This window comes from Protopterus annectens, chromosome 15.part0 (genome assembly GCF_019279795.1).
Source record: "Protopterus annectens isolate FY-2018-M chromosome 15.part0, PAN1.0, whole genome shotgun sequence".
NCBI classification, from domain to species: domain Eukaryota; kingdom Metazoa; phylum Chordata; order Ceratodontiformes; family Protopteridae; genus Protopterus; species Protopterus annectens.
This window is the reverse complement of record NC_056749.1, coordinates 84,561,649-84,583,170: the sequence shown is the minus strand read 5'-3', so window position 1 is coordinate 84,583,170 and position 21,522 is coordinate 84,561,649. Positions and strand designations below refer to the sequence as shown.

Here is a 21,522-nt window from a genome sequence, read left to right as displayed (position 1 = left end):
AAAATCTCAGCACAGGTGGAAAAACTTAGAAGATACGTAGTTAAATACAAAGGAAAAGTACAAAATAAGCAATTTATTGATGACCCCAAAAAAGTTTTATAGAGAATTTGGAAATAAGGTAAAAGGAACTGAAAGACCACCAAAAAAGAAGCAATAGATAAATTTTGGCAAAGTATCTAAGAAGATACTGTGGAACATAATAAAGATGCTAAATGACTAGAAGAAGTAAAAGAAAGAATAAGAAGTTTTAAGGTACGGGATATAAAATGGGTTGAAGTAAAAACCAGAGATTGAAACAAAGTTAAGAAAAGCCTTTAATTGGAAAACCCCAGGCTCAGATGCAGTACCTAACTTCTGGTTAAAAGTATTAACATCTTTGCACGAAGATTTAGCCATGAGTAAGAATTATTTATATGTGTACCATGAACAGACACCAACCTGGCTAACGATAGCAAAAACAATGCACCTACTTAAGAGTGAACTTGCAAGTGACCCTAAAAATTATAGACCTATAACTTGTCTTCCAAGGATGTATAAACTATACATTGGAATTAATGCTGACATTTCATTTAGAAGAAAACTCAGTTATGGCAATAGAACAAAAGAACAACAAGTCATATGGAACAAAGGATCATTTGTTGTTAAATACACTCATAGTGGAGAACTGTAAAAAGGGGAAGAATCTAAGTATGGCATGGATAGACTACAAAAACGCATTTGGCAGTATCCCCCATTCATAGATAAAATAATGCGGTGGCGCCCTTCTCTTATAGATATTCCCCTCTGGAAGTAATTCCTCCCCAGTAAACTCTCTTTATCTTACCCTCTGTTAGTCCCTTTATGCCCCTCCACCTTTATCTACTTTCCCTACTACTTCTAGCATCTACTCACTCCTAACTTTCACATATCCCTTGGTTAACTCACCTGTACGATCTGCACTTCACTGATTGTTTTCACCTGAAACTGTTTGTTTCTGCCCCGCTCCGCTCCCCTCCCCACCCCCTTATCCCACCCACCCCACACGTACCCTTACCCTTATACCTCACTTTCCACACCCCCTAAGCAATCCCACCTATCCATAACACCGACCTCAAATGTAAATCTCCTCCCACTGGTTACTACCATACCATTTCCTTCTCATCCCCCCTCCCTCCTACACCTAAGCTAATACTCTGGCTCTTCCCACCAAGTTTCTCCAACTTACTCTATAGTCATAGCCCAACCTTTACTCTGAGAGTTCCTTTTATCCACTCCTCAACATGTCTTCTAAAACCAACAAAACGCCATCCATGGCCTCCTTAATAAAACAAAACCCAGCCAAGCTATTACCCCTGTTTATTTCTTCTCTAGTACTCACACTACCCTATCTCCTGACCTCTTATGAAATAAAATATAATTATCAATTTAAAACCTCTTCCAAACAAACTGCCTCAGATTTAATAACCCCAAAGTTCACACATTCAAACATTACTTCTACCTCTTCCTACCTCTTAGCCAAATATCACAGACTATCCCATATTAAATCTAATAATCTCATGTTAAGGAAACTAAAATATTTAATGTTGTTTACCTGTAAGCCGCACTTAAAATACAACCCCTCTACCCTGGTAGATGGCGATATGCATCCAAACCCAGGACCCTCTACTATTTCCTCTGAAGCCACACCTATTATCTCAAACTCTTCCCTTCATTTACCAACCCTTAATGCACATTCCTTACTCATAGGACACCTTAATATCAGAAGTGTTAACAACAAAGTCACCCATCTCCACTCTCTTCTTGAATATTACTCTTTCGACATCCTGTGTTTAACGGAAACCTGGTTAAAACCCCTCACTATGGATACAGAAATCATTCCCCCAGGTTACAACATTTTAAGACAAGAGGTGGAGTAGCACTCATATTTAAGACTGAACTAAATATATCCTTAGTACCCTATGCTCCCCTGGAGAACACCAAAACTGAACTCCTTATATCAAAGCTACAACTGAACCCAAATAAAGCCATATATATTATCTGTACCTATCTACCTCCTGGAAATAACTCCATAGTAATAGAAAATCTCCTTAGCTGGGCTTCATCCACCTACCCACAAGAAACTGTAATACTTGGAGACTTCAACCTTGATTGGTCATCAGTTAATACTAATAACCCAGTCTCTCATATTAATCTCCATGGCTTTACTCAGACTATAAATACCTCCACTAGGATTAATAAACCTAACAACAAAGAAAGTATACTAGATTGGATTCTTGTTAATAAACCACAGCTACAATATCAAACCGGCACTTTGCCAGATGACATTAGCGATCACAACTTAACCTATATCATAAGAAAGAAGAATATTACTACTAATGCCCCTACCATCAGAAGCTCTCGTAGTAATAAAAATTTCAACCCCATCCTATTTAACACTGAACTAAATGCCTGTAACTGGAAACCTCTAAAAATTCTTCCTCTAGAAGAAGCTGTTCAATATTTTAACACCACATTTCTATCAATCCTAGATAATCATGCACCAAAAAGAACTATCAGAGTCAAAACTAAACCTGCCCCCTGGCTATCTAAGGAAACAAGGCACAAAATGTTACTCAGAAACAAATCCTGGATAAAATGGAGAACTAGTAAATCTCCCTCGGATCAACAGACCTTCAGACACTTAAGAAATAGTACTAAAAAGCTATTATTTCAGACAAAAAAAACTACTATAGTAACCTCCAACAAGTTAATCATAATAATCCCCAAAACTTCTGGTCAACCTTGAATAGACTTCTTCACCCCGGACAGACTACCACTCCCTCTCCCTCTGGATCCGAAAAAAATTCTTCCCATGAAACTGCCAATGCTTTCAACTTCTTCTTTACTAATGCTATAAATTCTCTGGCCTCTCACCTTTCCTTTGACAATTCTAGCATCCCTGTTCATGCAGCTTCTAATCAACCAACCTTCACTATACAACCTATCTCCACCACCTTCATCCAAAAATGCATCCAAAAACTTAAACCATGTACCCCATCGGCTGACCAACTTCCATCAGAATTCCTCCAAAAAGCTATCCCATATCCATCCTTATTAACAGAACTATTAATGAAGGAACCATACCTGACATCTGGAAAATCTCACACATTATACCCTTACATAAAGGAGGTAACTCCAATGAATACTCTAATTACAGGCCTATAGCACTCTTGTCTCCCCTAGCAAAAATCATGGAAAAATGTGTTCACTACCAACTAATGAATTACTTAACTAAAAATAACATTCTAACTCCCTGTCAACACGGCTTTAGGCCTTTTCATAGTACTACCACTGCTCTTCTTTCCTTTACTGACTTCATAAACACAAACCGCAATAATAATATTCTTTCTTCTGCACTCTTTATTGACCTGTCCAAAGCCTTTGACATGGTTAACCACCCCCTCCTCATAAAAATCCTAGAATCTCTTGCTTTAGAACCAAAGGCTATCCTATGGTTTACTTCCTATCTCACTAACAGGAAACAGGCAGTCCTCTGAGATAACAAACTCTCCTCTCTCCTCCCAATTTCTCTTGGTGTCCCACAAGGCTCTATTCTTGGACCTCTCCTATTCTCCCTTTTTATAAATGACCTACAAGCAGCTATTCCCCAAGCTACATGCATACAATATGCTGATGACTCCACTCTTATTTGCTCAGCTAAAACCATTCCAGAGCTTCAAACTATTACTCAAAATGTATTCCACACAGTAGAAGCATGGTTCTTAAAACGCTGCCTACTTTTAAATGCTAAAAAAACAAAACTCCTCCTCTTTAAACCTACTACTAGGTCCCCACTTTAGATTTCTCTATCTCATCTATTAATGGCACCCTCATATCAGCTGACTCCACTACCAAACTGCTAGGTGTCATGATTGACAACAACCTTACCTATGATTGTCACATCAATAATACCATTAAAACTGTAAACAGAAAACTGGGCTCCCTTTACAGAATTAGAACATTCTTAACCCCGGCAGCCAAAGCTACTCTTGCCCACTCTCACCTTATTTCAACTCTTCTCTATGCCTCACCAATTTACACTAACCTGAAGAAAAACAATCTCTTTAAACTGGCTAACACATATAATAGTATTGCTAGATTTGTGACTGGCAATCAATTTAGAACTCACCACTGTCTGAACCTTCAGCAACTTCACTGGCTGGAATTAGAAAATATGTTGCTTCTTTCCCAACTTTCCTTTGTCCAAAGAGCTTTCTATCAACCTAATAACACTCCTGCACTTTCCAAACTTGTTACTCCTTACTCTAACCTAAACTCACTTCGTTCCTCTAGCAAACTCCTAGTAACTTTAACTAAATCCAATAACCTTGCTGGTGACTCCCTTTTCTCTAACGCCATTGGTAAACACTGGAATCAACTTCCTACTGAACTTACTTCTATTCCAACTCCTGTTCTGTTCAAACAAAAACTTAGAACTTACCTTAAAAATCACTGGTTATGTCCCTGCTGTAACCCCGACTAGATCTCCCTATAATCCCCTCTACTCCTCCCTCTCCCTCTCCTTCTTCCTTCCTTTTATGTCCAAGCTTTACTACCATCACTTTATAAGTGCTACCTCTCTAATATCCTTCTCCTCCTTTAGGTGCATTTCTTTTTACTGACAGTATAAATTTAACTGATCTACTCACTCCTTTCATTTTGAATATTTTTTTTCTCTTTTACTTTCTTTTTATAACCTTCCTATAAAATAATGTGAAATAAGTTTCCATTTTTTTATTTTGTTTGTGTGTGAATGATGAATCCTATGATATTATGTGAATATTGAATCCTATGATGTTATCCTGTATATTTGTCTATTCCCACCTCCTTTTTATTTCAGCTCATTTTTGCATACTATGTAACTTTATCTCTATGTGGAGCTTTTCTCCCCGGGCCTCTACTGAAAATGGAAATATATCCAGTTAGACTAGCCCGGTTAACAAATGTAAAATAAATAAAATAAATAAATACACCCTACACTGATTAATTACATTATTGTAACCAAGTAACAGTGGCAGACCACTTTGCAATTAAGCCAAGATAAAGGGCAACTTATTATTCCAGGGGTAAAAATCCAAAGGGGGATATTCCAGGGTAATTCTGTCACCGCTGCTATTCTTGCCCTTAATCCATTAAGCTGTCTACTCAACAGCTTAGATCATGGCTATGATGTGGCTCCTAGAAAACAACAAAGTGCAAAGATGTCTCATCTTCTCTTTTTCAATGATTTGAAACTGTATAAGATGAGGAACTGAAAGCACAACTGCAAGTTGTCAAAATTTTTCAGATGATATAAGAATGTAATTTGGTCTTGATAAATGTGCAAAAGCAACCTTTAAAGCAGGAAAACTGCAGCACCAAAAAAACATCAGTTTGGGTCAAGAATGTGATATAAAAGTATTTGAGCAAGAGGGAGTGTATAAATATTTGGAAATTAGTGAAAGATCAACAATAAAACATAAACAAATGCAAATAAAACTTAGAAAGGAGTACTTCAGAAGACTTAAATTAATCCTGAAAACAGCTTTGACATCTAGGAATAAAATCTAAGCACAGAAGGCAGCCAACCAAGAACTGAACCGGAGAACCTCTTGCTGTGAGGCAACAATGTTAACTGCTGCACCTCTGTGGTGTATTTTGATGCAATTAAAAGTCTTTTATTAAGTGCAATAGTCCACATGCATGGCAAGAGTATTTTTTGTGCATATGGTCACAACGGCATGCAATCAGGTTAACAAAGCAAGATAAAGTTTTTAAAAACAAAATTATGCTTTTGATTAATCAGCTCTTGACAAGAGGTTATCCAAAGGACATGGTTAACATTGAATTTCGGAAGTTAGTATCTTAGCGATACCAAATAAGACCATGTAAGTTGGAAAAGGGCACAGAAATCAATGTTTCTGCAGTCTATAACATACAAGAAAATGCACCAGCTGTGATTGTAAGAACACTGAAATAAGAAATGCCCAGTAAAGTAGGAATTAAAAATATCCTGAAGATTTGTTTTTTTTGTTTTTTCCAGATCTGCTTAATATAGTGGGTGTAGATCAGTATGTGTGTATATACCTTTAAGAAGCTATCCAAGGGCTTGCACAAGTGTATAACTACTGAGCACATGTGAGTCTGACTGCCATTTTGTAGTAAGCAGTTGAGATGCAAGCATGTATGTATGTATGTAAGGTCTGTCTGTTAACTAGTTTGTTCGTATTCAGTGACGCTGCTCTCCATCCTGATGTTTCTATGTATTAAAACATCTAAATGAAAACCCCAGCCTTCTTGTTATATGTGTTAGAGATGAACATATAATGAACGAGTGACATGGTGTCAGAAGTGACATATCTAAAAGGACATGAGGTAAATAGAGGCAAACCAAAGGGGCAGGAAGTCAAAGGCAGCCAGGGTAAAATGCTTTAAGGTACTTGCTAGGAGCTGGTGGAATATACAGGAGTGGAGTATTCCTAAATGTGCAAAACTTCACAAAACAGGTCAGAAATTAATTTCAGGTATTAAACGTTGCTCAGCATGCGGTGTTGGTGCTGCGGTAGCGTAGTCGCCTCACAGTACGACGTCCTGTTCGATTCTCAGCTAGAGCGTCTTCTGTGTGGAGACATGTGTGAATGGGCGTACCTTGCTCAACACTATTTCTTTTTGTATAATATGAAACAAGGTGTGCGGAACACTCTAAAAATGATTTTCACATAAACAGATATGTATGATATTGATAAAAATATTCAAATTACTACGGAAAATGTTTGAAATAATGTCTGAATTGCATAAAATGAATAAAATAAAAGGAAATGGCTACATTTTCGCAAAGCATATGTAGTTCATTTTAAGCAAATATATCCGAGTTATTAGAAGTGTATAAAGTGTTTTCATGTGTGTGCAGTTACAGTAAAGCTATTTTGCAAAGTACAGCCATTACAGAGCATATTTCACAAAGTAAAGTATTATGAAGAGTTTATTGTGCATTTGAATGTTTTTACAAGCTCACAGCACTGTTTAGTCATACAAAATTATAAGGGCCATATTTTCAGTGTGTTTGTGTATACTTTATGGGCATGGCAGACGGATTTTGGAAACCCAGTGCACTTATGTTTGACAATAATATTGCTGAGAACTGGAGAGTGTTTGAGCAAGAGTACAACATTTTCATACAGGCTGCATTTTCTGATAAAGATGGCTGTACAAAGGCATTTATTCTACTTAATTTAGCTGGGTCAGAAGCCATAGAAAGGGACTGCTCATTTGTGTATGCACCTCCTGTCTATACCGGAGAGGGGGAAACCATTGTATTGTTGTATAAGATGAGTCAAGGTAGGACCTAGAGTGTTTAAAACATAAATTTAGAGAAATGTGTAACACCCAGACAAATGTTACAATGGGAGAGGCACTTATTTTACACAAGGGATCAATGTTACAAGGACATCTGAGGGCATAAATAATGCCCTCAATGTCACATCTGTAATTCCCACGAACTTCAAATTTTTGACTATTTAAGAGACCAAAATAAGGCACAATAAATGTATATGCCTTGCATTTGCCACATCCTAATGTCCCTCTAATTCTTGGTGATTCATATAAGACCTCCTTAGGGTCTATACAACCTGGATTTCACCAAAAAAAACTTAATATTATGACCCACTGTATAGGAAGCAACAAGTTTCTTAGGCATCCATGAACTTCTAGCTTTTAAATTTGATGACTGCCACTGTGTTTGTATGATCTCATAAAGCCCATTACTAAATCCACTATATGTGGTCACAAAATACAAATCACATTCTGATTCAATATTATTATTTATTCTGGGAACACCCTTCCATTTTCTATTATTATTCCCTATATAGTCTTTATTAAATCTAAACCATGCCATAGCAATTAGGTCTTCACCATAGCCACGCTTCTTAAACATCCTAAAAATACAACCTATCTCTCTTAAAAAATCTTGTTCATCACTGCATAGTCTAAAAAGACGTATGCATTCACCGTAAGGTAAGGCATCAATCGTATGCCCAGGATGGCAACTTGTTGCTTTCAGATAGTAAATATTCCCTTGATATTTCCTATGTACTTTCGTAGTTAATATACCATCTTGATTAATTATCAAATCTGCATCCAGAAAAGACACTTCCTTCCCTATTTGGATACCGTCAAATGTGAAATTAAATCTATTCACTTGCAACTCATCCAAAAAATTCTGCACTTCCTGTTCACCTCCTTCACATAAAAAAAATGAAATCAAAATCTAAAATAACGCTTAATATAGGGACAACAAAAAGTTTTCTATAAATGTATTCTACTTCAAATAAATCCATAGTTAAATTAGCGTATGAGGGGGCAATAGCCACCATAGCCATTCCACATTTCTGATGATAAACTTGATTATCAAACTCAAAATAATTGTTTCTGTGGTGGGTTGACTCCCCCATGAAAAATGTAATAGCCTCAATGCCATGGCAATGTTTAATGTTAGTATATAAACCTTTCACATCTAGAGTCTCCCAGTACATCTTATTTGTCCACTTATTTGTACTGTCCTTAGCTTGCTTAAAAAATCAAAAACACCTTTAACATAAGCAGATAATAAAACCACCTTGGGTAACAACAGGAAGTGCAACAATTGCCCCAGATTATAGGTAAAATAATTACTACCTGAAACTATAGGGCGCCCCGGAGTGGCCTGTATATTTTTGTGAATTTTAGGTAAACAGTAGAATGTGGCAATGCTGTGACTATTCCTGATTAGTTTCTCTTGAACATCATCACCAGTTAAATAACCTAATCCGATACCTTTATTGAGTAGAGATTTCAATTCAACTAATGCTTCCAGATTATTACTTATATCTATCTTTGACTAAAGCAATTGTCATCCCAATTGCTCATGGCACATCTTCAAATATTGTGATATATGCATCACAACCAGTTTAATTCCCTTATCAGAAGATTTTAGACATGTTTGTTAATGCTGACAACTCCTCTCTTGTTAGATTATAAACAATATTCTGCTTTCCACTCAAAAACATATTTAGTTCAGTTACTGCAAAAAAATCAACAGTTTTATAAAAATAGTTAATATCGGCATCAAAAAACCTGGAACATATCTACTATGTTTTCTAACACAGCTGGTATCAAATAAACTGTATGCATTATACTCATCATCTGAAGCACAAAAGAAATAATTCTCTTCAGTACTAGAATCAGTAACATTGGCACATTCATTTTGTTTGCTATAATTTATAGTATTAAACATACATTTCAATTGTAATTTCCTAACCAGTCCAAAAATGTCTTTTTTCGCTTCATATAACGTTAGAACAACACTGGGAACTAACTTCAAGCCACAGTTAAAGAAAGTTCACGGCTTGTAAATACATACCTGGACAAGCTGACGACATAGCCAGCATTCTCACCACTTGCTTCATTTATAGTAATTGTTCTGGGGGGGTTGGGATGCCATTGGTTCAAAAACTGGTTCTCTCTTTCCCATTTTCTATTCGGTGGTTCTTCAATTTGGCCATTCGTCCCATTCCAAAAAGGTCTGACGAAATTCTGCGGGTTTTTGTGCCCTTGGTAGTTCAGGATATTCATCGCCTTCATGATGTTCATCTCACCTTTTGATGTGTTGTAAGCAGTACCCAAAGAAGAGAATGAACGCCGTTCTTCGTTTTCTTCACTTCCTTGAAACCTCACATGGCTTCTTTTTGATTTGCGATTGGTTCTTCCCCCAAAGGCAGTACCATTGTCATAGTCCCGGGTATCTCTAACAAGTTTTTTTCTTTTTTCTCTGCAAAACTTCTTCCTCAAATTATTTAAATTTCATGTTAACGTCTGTAAGACATACAGATTCAGAGCCAGAAGTAGAGATTCATTTACTGCACATACAGCTGATTTCAGTTCGCATCTCTGTTTGTTTCCCCCTTTCCCTCTTGACAAGGATAAAAATCCACTCTATAGTACATTTATGTGCTGCTGCGACCCAGCGCTTGTAAAACAACTTGTCATTTTTGTTTTTTAAATCAAATGTTGTAGCAGGGTCTTTATAGGCTCTAAGACCTCTGGGAGTTGTATCAAGTTCTAAGTACTTAGTCAGGCTCTAAATATTAAAAAAAAAACAGCAGTTTCTTTTTTCATTAGTTGCTCAAGTTTATCACACATACTTTTAAATTCTGGATTCACAGCATTGTCATACCTTCTGCCAATAGTTGAAAATGGGTTAAATAACCTGTGCTTCCTCTCAGCTTCCCATTTGTCCCACACAGTGGACTGGTTTTCAGTTAATCTGTTATTGCTATTAACTGCAAGTCCAGATTTAAATTGTTCATGGTTAGGTTCTGATGGGTGAGTAATATAATTATCCAACAACCGTTGAGAAGTATCCATGGTAGAATTTCTGAAAATCCTAGGCACATCCACAGTGGGATCACTGGCCATAATCCCACAACAGCAAAATTGTTTCCTAAGGGCATGAATGTTGATTTTAATTGGCGCGCATTGCTTTAAAGGAAGTGCCTTTTAAGTATTCTATGGTATTAATTGATGACTTTATTGTTAATTGCTCATTTAGCAATGTATATAAAGCAAGTGTTTGATGTGAAGTAATTGTGTACTCCAAGAAGGCAGTGTATGCTGAGATGTCAGAGAGGAATAAATTTGATTTATTGGGATCCTGGTCTTTGTTCTTCATTGTATTTGTGGCAATTCTACTCTTTATGTTGGTGTCAGTGCTTATGAAACAGTTAATGCGGTAGATTTAAGGGAAAAGAGTTAAGTATTTTGTACTGTTCGGATAAATGGGAAATGCATAGAACTCAAAGTTGACACAGATTATAAGTGCACTGTTATGTCAGCAAAAACATTTGCCAGAGTATGTAAAGGTGAAAGGCTTGATTTGGCAAGGTGTGTGAAACTTGTTGCTTACGGAGATGAAGAAACTCAAACCGAAGGCTCAGTAGTGCCTTCATGTTACTCTGCAAGAAGAAGCTACAACTTGCTATTTTATGTGGTCAAAAGGCACGTCATTAATTAGGGCTCAGAGATAGTTTAAAAATGGGACTTCTTTCATTTAATAGGGAAGTCCACCATGTTAGCTTAAAAGACCACTACTCTAATTTCGTCCAGCACATTTTTATTACCTATGCTGATCTTTTAGACGACAAACTAGGCAAACTTCCAGTTGTGTACTCCTTGAAGTTAGACCCAGAAGTCAGTCCAGTTATCAAGCCAGCATGAAAAGTTCCAGTAGCCATGCAGGACATAGTCAAAGCCAAGCTAGATAAAATGGTGTGACAAGGTATTTGTCCAGTTGAAACTCCAACTTAATGAGTATCTTCCATGGTAGTAGCTCATAAGAAAACCTCAGATGACATCAGAATATGTATTGATCTACAAGATCTGAACAAAGCATTAAAAAGACCTCATATTCCAATGAACACAGCCAAAGAAGTCACAGCCTTGATACCGAATGCCACTATTTTTTCTGTCTTAGATGCAGAGAGTTAATTTTGGTAAATTCAACTTGACAAGAAATTGTCATCGCTTACTGCATTTAGTACTCTCTTTGGCAGGTACAGATTTTTAAGAATGTCATTTGGGATGAATTCTGCAAGTGAAGTCTTTCAATGAGCAATGGAGCAAATTTTTTCTGCGTATCCTTGTGCTATTAAAGTAGATGACATACTGGTAAAAGGTCGTGATGAATCAGAACATGATGGAAACCTCAGAAAAGTTCTAGAAAGGGCACATCAAGTGAATCTTAAGCTCAATGCACAGAAATGCAGATTCAGGCTACAAGAAGTTACTTATGTTGATCATTTATTTACCAGTTCAGGCTTATGACCAGACCCTTCAAAGCAAACAGCCGTTCTTGAGAAGCCAGCACCAGACAGTGTTCAAGCCCTGCAACATTTTCTTTACATGATCAACTACTTAGGCAAGTTCATTCCAGACTTGAGCCAACTATCAGCACCACTCAGAGAACTGACACGTAAAGATGTATCCTGGTCTTGGTTGGAACAACACCAAAGAGCATTTGATATCCTGAAACAAAGACTTACTAGTCCACCAACTCTCAGATACTATGATGTTCACAAACTAGTAACACTTACATGTGAGGCTTTGAAATTTGATTTAGGTGCAGTCATTCTACAAGAGGGCCCACCTGTTGCCTACGCATCAAGACCTCTTACTCAAACTGAGGTGCAGTAGGCCCAGATTGAGAAAGAGCTTTTGGCAATTGTGTTTGCATGTTTGAAGTTCCATGATTATGTTTATGGTCGACCTGTCCAGATTAAAACCGATCACCAACCTCTAGTCACTATTCTGAGAGAGTCTAGCCTGACTGCAATGTATGATGCTGAGATTGCAGAAGTACGATTTCAGTCCTGTCTACAAGAAAGGCAAACTTCTTTATCTTGCAGATACATTATCTAGATCAGAAATACCACAGAACAGCATGAGAATGAGGACATTGATTTTGAAGCCATGGAAATGAGAAACTTTTCTCCATATGTCTTGATGAGTTAAGAGATCACACAGCCACTGATCCAATTTTAAAGACGCGCAACCACTCAGTCACGTATGGCCATCAAAGCACTCTAGTTTACCTCAAGAAGTGCGACCTTGTTTTCCATACAGAGATGAGATTTTGTCAGACAAAGGTATCATTATGAAAGGTCTGAAAGTGATTGTTCCAAAGTCCTTTCAACCAGAGTACATTACTATCTTGCATCATGGTCACCCAGGAACTAAATCTACCAAAAAGAGGGTGAGAGACCTAGCATTTTTGGCCTTCTATGTCATAAGACATTGAGAGATCACTTTTATCTTGTTCATTGTGTAATAGCACAAAGCCACATCAACAGAAGGAACTGCTTAACCAAATTCCGGAACTACCTTGCTCAACAGTAGCCACCGATATCTTCTAGTGGGATGGTCAGCATTATTTGGTGTTAGTAGACTGTTACTCCAATTAGTTTGAGATTGACCTACTTCCCAATCTAGCATCCAGTACTGTCTTTACTAAGATGAAATGTCATTTTGCAGTCTATGGTAGTCCACACAAAGTTATTTTTGATAATGACATGCAGTTTACAAGCCAATAGTTCAAAAGATTTCCTAAAGAATGGGACTTTACTCATGTCACAAGTAGTCCAGAGTACCCGCAGTCAAGTGGTTTGGCAGAATGCACAGTTCAAAGTGCAAAGCAGTTACCTGAGAAGTCAGAATAAGATAATAGTGATGATAATAACCTTCATGCCATGCTAGAAACCTACCTACCTGACATCATGTGTCTAACTGAAACATGGCTTAAACCATCAACCAAAGACAATCAGATAATGTCACCTGGGTTTAACATACTCAGAGCTGACCGTATAAAGAAAAGGGGAGGTGGAATAGCTGTCCTGTATAAAAATACGCTAAACATACTAACTAACCCCAAACAACCACCGCAGGTTGCTAACGCTGAAATATTAGCTCTGATAATAAAACTAAATAAACTAAAAAGTGTAAACCTAATAGTTATCTACATACCCCCAGGGAACAATATTGAAACTCTAGAAGCCATTCTAAATTGGATAGACAACTATCCACAAGAAACTATTGTCCTGGTAGATGTCAACATTGATTGGAACCAATGCTCCGCACAGTCCAATCATACCCCCTTAAATCTCCATGGTTTCACTCAGATTATATCCACTACCATCAGACTAGGCAATAACAAGCAAAAAGAAAGCATACTTGACTGGATGCTCGTCAAGGAGGACCCCCAAAAATATACTCCAGGAACTCTCCCCAGTGATCTTAGTGATCATATGCTAACATACATTTTGAAAAATAATACAACCAATGCTAGGACGCCAGTGTATAGAACAATCAGAAACAAAAAAAAATTCGACCCAATTAAATTTAACACGGAACTTAAATACTGCAACTGGTCAAGATTGAAATTCCTTCCCATAGATGAGGCAGTCTCACATTTTAATGAAACATTCCTCACAATACTGGACTCTCATGCTCCAAAAAGGGTATCTAGAATCAAATCCCACATAGCACCCTGGCTAACCACAGAGACCAAAGCCAAAATAAATTGCAGGGACAAAGCATGGACCAAGTGGCGTACCACCAAGTTACCATTAGATCGAGTCATCTTCCAACAAATAAGAAACGAAACTAAAAAGGCCACTGCCCTAGATAAGAAAAACTACTTTCACCACCTACAAAACAAAAACCAAAAGAACCCCCAAAAATTCTGGGCAGGATTGAACAAACTTCTCCAACCAGGAAAATCCACCACTCCCACCCCAGAAACTCTATCTGATAAGAACCAAGAAGAAGTAGCTAACAACTTTAATACATTCTTCACCGAAACCATTCAGTCATTAGCTAGCCAGCTACCTGCTCCCTCCACCACCCCCAAAAACACCACACCCAAAACTCCACTATCATTCAATCTACAACCCATATCTACCACCTACATTTGATCCCGACTAAAAAAATTAAAGCCAACTACCCCCTCAGCTGATCATCTACCAGCAGAATACCTGCAAATTGCTGCAGATGTCATTGCCTACCCCATATCAATCTTAATAAACAGAACCATTACTGAGTCCACAATCCCAGCAATATGGAAAATATCTCACATCATACCTCTTCATAAAGGTGGAACATCCACTGAACTTTCTAACTATAGGCCAATAGCCATTTTATCACCACTTGCCAAAATAATGGAAAAGTGTGTGCATAAACAACTAATGTCCTATCTCATACATAACAAGCTACTAACTGACTGTCAGCATGGATTCAGACCCCATCATAGCACGACAACTGCCCTTCTCTCTTTTACCGAAAAAATCAACCATCATCGGAACAACAAAAATATCTCCTCTGCCCTCTTTCTAGATATGTCGAAAGCCTTCGACATGGTAAACCACCAGCTTCTTCTCAAAACCCTAGAAACCTTTCACCTAGACACCCATGTCCTAAACTGGTTTCAGGCCTACCTCATAGGCAGACAACAAGCAGTTATGTGGCAGAACAAGCTTTCATCCCTACTACCAAACAGCATAGGCGTACCCCAAGGGTCCATATTAGGACCTCTTCTCTTCTCAATATTCATAAACGACCTGCACTCAGCCATCCCCGACGCCACCTGCATCCAATATGCAGATGACTCTACTCTCATCTGTTCCAATCCCATACTTGACAACCTTCTAAAAACCACCCAACACTGCTTTACTATAGTTGAAAATTGGCTAACTGACCATCACCTCATATTAAACCCAAAAAAACCCCAACTACTTCTCTTTCACCCAACTAACCCTACACCTTTCACACAATTTACTATCCAATCCAATTATGGAACTATTATCTCTCCCACTACCAACGCTAAACTACTAGGAGTAAATATAGACAATAAACTCCGATTTGACACCCACATTAACCAAACTATTAAAACGGTAAACAAAAAACTAGGGTCTTTAGATTAAAAACCTTCCTAACTCCAGCCGCTAGACTAGCCACTGCCCGCTCACACCTTCTATCCACCCTACTATATGCCTCCCCCATCCTCACTAACCTTAACAAATCAGACCTAAATCGTCTCTCCACTTGTTATAACCACATTGCTAGATTCATCACTGCCCTGCCCTACAGAACACACCATTGTATTAACCTGAAAAAACTTGACTCGCTAGAACTCCCGAATCTTCTCCTGAAATATCAACTTTTAGAAGCCTTTAAAATCCTGAAACACCCAGAGAACACCCCTGCTCTAAAAAACATACTAACCCCCTACACCAACCTTAGTTCTCTACGCTCATCCGACAAACTCCTAATACAAACCAGCAAGGCCCATAACATAGGCGGGGATAGACTGTACTCTAATGTCATTGGAAAGGTATGGAACTCTCTTTCAAATAAATTAACGTCTTTACCATCACTAGCTTTATTCAAAAAAGAACTTGAAATCCACTTTAAATCGCATTGGATATGTCCTTGTATGAACCCAGACTAAGATTACCATGATCAACTCTGCATAGATATGGGCAATTTTTGTCCTAGTCAACCAAGGGTCTACTAACCTGAATACACTGAATGTAATCAAATGTAACTTCTATTGCAGCACTGTTATCCCTCTAAAAACTATGTATATGTTTTCTGTCCTTTTGGCTTGCTGTCTTTCTGTCTTTTATTATATGTCATTTTAACCTTGTTGGAGCTTTTCTCCCCAGGACTCCGCTGAAAATGGACATGTATCCAGTCGGACTATCCCGGTCAACAAATGTAAAATAAAATAAATAAATTTCCTGAATCCCCTGAATGTCAGAAATATTCCTTGTGATAAACATTTTGGTTCACCTGCTCAAAGACTTCTGTTGAGACAAACCAGAGCCACATTACCAATCAGTAATTATTATTATTATTATTATTATTGCTTAATGATGTGTGTGGCAATTTAGTGTTATGTTATCAGATATGGTGAATTTCTAAACCCTGTAGTAGATACGAAGCAATTTGGACGTGAATATTGTGATTGTGTTTTGTTTCCATGCATCAAGAACAACAGAACCAGTGGAAGACAATCTGTTGAAGAAGTGTTTAACCCAGAAGTCCTAGTCTGATAAGACCAGCAAACTGCTCAATCCAGTATGAGATGGAGACATGGTAAGGATGCAAATGTCCAAAAGTTATGATCGGATCGGTGTTGTGAAGAATATTAGTCCAGAGCCAAGATCATACATTGTGGAATCGAAAGGAGCAATCTTTAGGTGTAATTGGAAACATTTGAAACTGGTGACCGAGCCTATACCACAGAACATAGCCTGTGAGAAAGACTCATCTCAGAGTAAGTTGTCCGGTGTTCCAATTCCAAAGGACATTCCCATTCCTATGACAAATCCAGAAGGTCCTGATACGAGTTGTGCACTGTAGACTGTCGCTGTTGCTAAATTTGGTCCAGATTGTTATGTTATCAGATATGGTGAATCTCTAAACCCTGTAGTAGATACGAAGCAATTTGGATGTGAACATTGTGTTTTGTTTCCAATTTGTGTACTAATGCATCTCTGTCTCTGATATTTTTTTGTATAGAGGGCAGTCTTCTTAAAAGGGAGGATGTAGATCAATATGTGTGTATATACCTTTAAGAAGCTGTCCAAGGGCTTGCACAGGTATTTACACACCTGTGCAAGCCCTTGGACAGCTTCAGCTTAACTGACTGCCATTTTGTAGTTAGCTGTTGAGATGTAAGCATGTATGTATGTAAGGTCTGTCTGTTAACTAGTTCGTTGGTATTTAATGATGCTGCTATCCATCATGATGTATTTTTATGTATTAAAGCACCTAACCAAAAAACCCTGCCTTCTTTTTATATGTGTTCGAGACGAACGAGGAGCAGTAGGTAATGCCCCTGTCTTTATGAAAAGGAAAGGTAAAAGTCTGAAGGAGTATTTTCAAACTATGTCGAGTTGTACTTCAAAAATGAGTGTGTCAAATAAGAGAAGTATGTTCAATTGTTTCGATTGAAATTTTTGTAAATATGTGATGTCACACATCTAAGATAAAAAATCATAGGTGATGAAATATTAGTTGCAAAACATGAAGCTTTTATACCTGAAGGTCTTGAGTGTTTTGTCATGATTTGTATCTTATGTATTTGAGAATACTGAATTGTTTATTTAGTCTGATGAAGCCTTGCTTCAAAGATGAAAGGTGCTGACTGAGTCAATAAAAGTTTTCTGCATTTCAGCGATTTTTTTTTTTTTTTATTACCTGCTTTGAAGCTCATCACAATTGGACCATGTTTAGGGAAAACTTTGGTTGGTTGGTTTTGTATATTTGCAAGAATATTAGGCTTAGTAACATAGTGTACAACATCAAATATACTTATCCCAGAATGGTCTTCCAACCCATAATTTCTAATAAAATGTTTGAAAAACTCCTTTATCTTTCAAATTTTTTTCTAAATTGGTTTCATATGTAGACCTATTATGATTATTATTATTATTATTATTATTATTGCTTAATGATGTGTGTGGCAATTTAGTGTAAGCAGTTTTATGGCTGCATCCTGTGTAAGGCTTTTGATGTATGCATTCAATGAAGAGAATGTGATCTATAGAGAATTGACTTGCATTCCCATAATATGTCACAAATCTGAAATTTGTAGTACATTTTTGTGCACAATAACACAGAGAAACAATACGTTTTCCATAATAAAATTTCAAATAAATGTCTCTTTCCTTTGAAATATCATTATCAGTTGCAAAGTCATTTAGTTACGCACCATGTAGGAAGCTATTTCTAAGTAAAATCCACAAGCTGAGCAGCCTTGGCGCTATGCTGAAACACCCAAGAGTTTTTAGAATATGAAAAAGTGAGCATAGTGTACTTCTTTCCGTTTTTGTGATGGATGGGATGGGGGGGGGGGGCATCAGCAGCAAAAAGTCTTATAACTCCGGTTGAAAAGATTAAAACTAACATCAAAGGCAAGAGACACAGGTTTGAAATATGGTAACATAGTAGTATATCCACAGCTTGAATTTTCTGAAAAAGCATGTTGAATTATGCCAGTACTGCAAACATGAGTTACATTAAAAGGTTTGTTTGCACATTCTGTACAATGTGACACTGAAACTGCTCTAAAATGGAACACAGTTGGTATGATCAAAATAGTTTCTCCTTTTACTCATGGAACAGTCACAATGAGATGCCTTCTTCCATTCATAATAGCAACAGAGAACCATTAAGTTCAGATGTTATGAAACGTTTACCCTGTCACAGAAATTCACATCAGATGGGCAAACACAAACTGGTGAAATTGCTTTACTAAATCCCTAAAAAAGGACTCCAGTAGGCTTTACAAGAAAGAAGGATGCAAATAGAAAAGGCAACCAAACTGTAAATGTCATTACAATCAAAGTTTTAATAGAATGTCAACAATCTAGTGGTAGAAATAGACAGGTGTATGACCAAGGAAGGCTAGCAGGACAAGCCAGCAGAGTACTAAAATAATTAAATATTCTGAAGCATAACCAATATACCTGCAATGCCCAGCGGTCATTGATATATAGCCAGCTAACAGTGTGCACAACCTTTCCTTTTCTGAAGGCAATCAGATGGTTGTGACTACTCTGGAGTGATATCTTGGAATAAGACAACTTTAAGAGATATGATACCACAGTCCTCTTTGCCAGAAATACCGTGTCTCCCTGTTTAGATCAAAAAGTCCTGCCTTTTTCCTGTAGTATCAAATTTAAATCCATACAGCTTTTTTCTGGAAAATTCAGAGCTATGTGTAGTACTACATTAATAGTCAGGAAGTAGCTGACAACACCCTGCTAATGTGCATGTGTGCGTGTGTGTGTGTGTGTGTGTGTGTGTGTATGTGTTGATGGGTCTCTGCAAACAGTTTCACTTTTGCTCTGCTGTCTTTCCCACAGAAAAAAATTCAGTTTCTCTAGTTTTTTTTACATTTTACTTATTCCCACATATACACAGTACAACAATTATATCTTTTACAGTTTTTTACATTTTACTTATTCCCACATATACACAGTACAACAATTATATCTTTTACAGTTTTTTACATTTTACTTATTCCCACATATACATAGTACAACAATTATATCTTTTACAGTTTTTCACATTTCACAACTTCACTTAAAATCAGTTGTGGATTTTATACAGTTTGTTTTGCATAAGTTTTTTTCTAAGTGCAGAATAGCTACAGGATGCAAGGTTCAGTTATGATTTCCCTTTATGGTTGCATGACAGTAAGCTGGCTATACATTTAATTAAGGTTTGGGTAGTAGATGTTGAAATTAGAATGTATTGAATGTATTTAACCAATTATCGCTTTAATCGAGGGGATATAAAAATGCTACTAAATGGTATAAAGTTATTCCTTAGAAGGCTGATGGAGCCGAGGTACCAGAATGTGATGTGGAATAAACAAGTAGTAGCCACAGCGGTGTTTCCTGTTTGGTTTATTTATACATTTAATCACCCTCATACATATGCAAGCATTTACGCACACAGTCATGCACACATATGCATGCACACATACTTTTGCAGGAATGTATGCACACACGCAGTCATATGCATACGTATACATTTACACATGCACACACATATGCAGGAATGTGTGGAGACGCAGTCATATACACACATATGCATGCACACATACATATGCAGGCATATATGCAATTGTGCACACATATGCATGCATATACACACAGGCACACATGCAAACATGCACATACGTTGTGAACACACAAATGCACTTGCACATACATGCTTCATTGAATTTATTTCTGCTTTTAGGATGCTAAATATTAGAGTTGGGAGATACTCAAAGATGCCATGGTTGGATATAAGTTGGATGTACATATGAGTAAGAGATAGCAGGACAGTCTCAGGACTAAATTCCATTGGTGGTTCAAATTTGTGCACTCTTCTTCTGAACGAATCCAGGTTCTGTCAAAAATTGGTATTAAAGTACATCCAAAGCCACTGTCATGGAGGAGATTAATACTTAGTAATATCACGCCACTGTGTCACTCAGGCCTCGTCACCAAGTAGCCTGAAAAAGTAAGCTTTAATAAGGTAAAAGAGAAATGGTATATAGTTAAGAGTATGACTGTTCCTAAGTATCTTATAGGACCATTTTGTATATCATTCACCTGTTTCATAGGTAGACAGGGCATGGCCTAATCCTGGCTCTGAACTACAAGAGATTGAATCTTATTAGGAAAGAAAGGGGTACATTTTTATGTAAGCTGTCCTTAATGCAACTTTATACACATCCAGAAAGGACTTGTTTATATTATTCTTTCTATTTAGTCTCATTCAGATTATGATGAAAAACACCCAAAAGTTGGGGACAGCTGAATTCAGCCTTCATATGCCATACATTATGACCTACATTTTTAAGTAACAATTGCCTGTATCATTGTTTCTTAAATGCTTCTTAAATGCTATATGTTTGCCTTTTTTCTTTTAGATATGGGTGTTATTTACAGCAGAAATTATTATACTCCACTCTGCCATTCCTAACTTCATTTTATTTTATTCCTGTGCAGAGTTCTACGAGAGCCATTTGGAAGGTTATACTTTGCTGGCACAGAAACGGCCACAAAATGGAGTGGCTACATGGATGGAGCTGTCGAGGCTGGAGAGAGGGCTGCCCGAGAGGTAATGCATATTTTATAAGCAGATTGACCAGGATGTCAAAGCACTGAATTACTTCACTACTAGTAGGAAGGTACCTAATGGCTGTTGTCTACCATGTGCCATGTCCCATAGTGGTCATTCCTGAGGTAGCCACCATAGCTATAGTGGTGCTTACAGCTTTATGCAAAGTTATTTGTTTTACATTTAGATATGAATAAGCATTCAGCTTCAGTCTCCTTGAGAAGAAATGGGAGAGTGTGGTATAAGTTAAGTATTTTCAAATACACAGAGAATGCATTACGTAGTCAAAATATTAACTGCTTAAATTAAACA

The 21,522-nt window shown here is 37.3% G+C and overlaps 1 protein-coding gene across 1 annotated transcript in view; it reads left to right on the top strand.

Moving 5' to 3' along the window:
- LOC122789724 (amine oxidase [flavin-containing]-like) overlaps positions 1–21,522 on the top strand; it is a 1,342,089-nt gene that overhangs the window by 1,230,003 nt on the left and 90,564 nt on the right. The window contains exon 13 of the mRNA XM_044057159.1: positions 21,099–21,210. Coding sequence (XP_043913094.1) covers positions 21,099–21,210 — 112 coding nt within the window. The remainder of the gene's footprint in view (positions 1–21,098; positions 21,211–21,522) is intronic.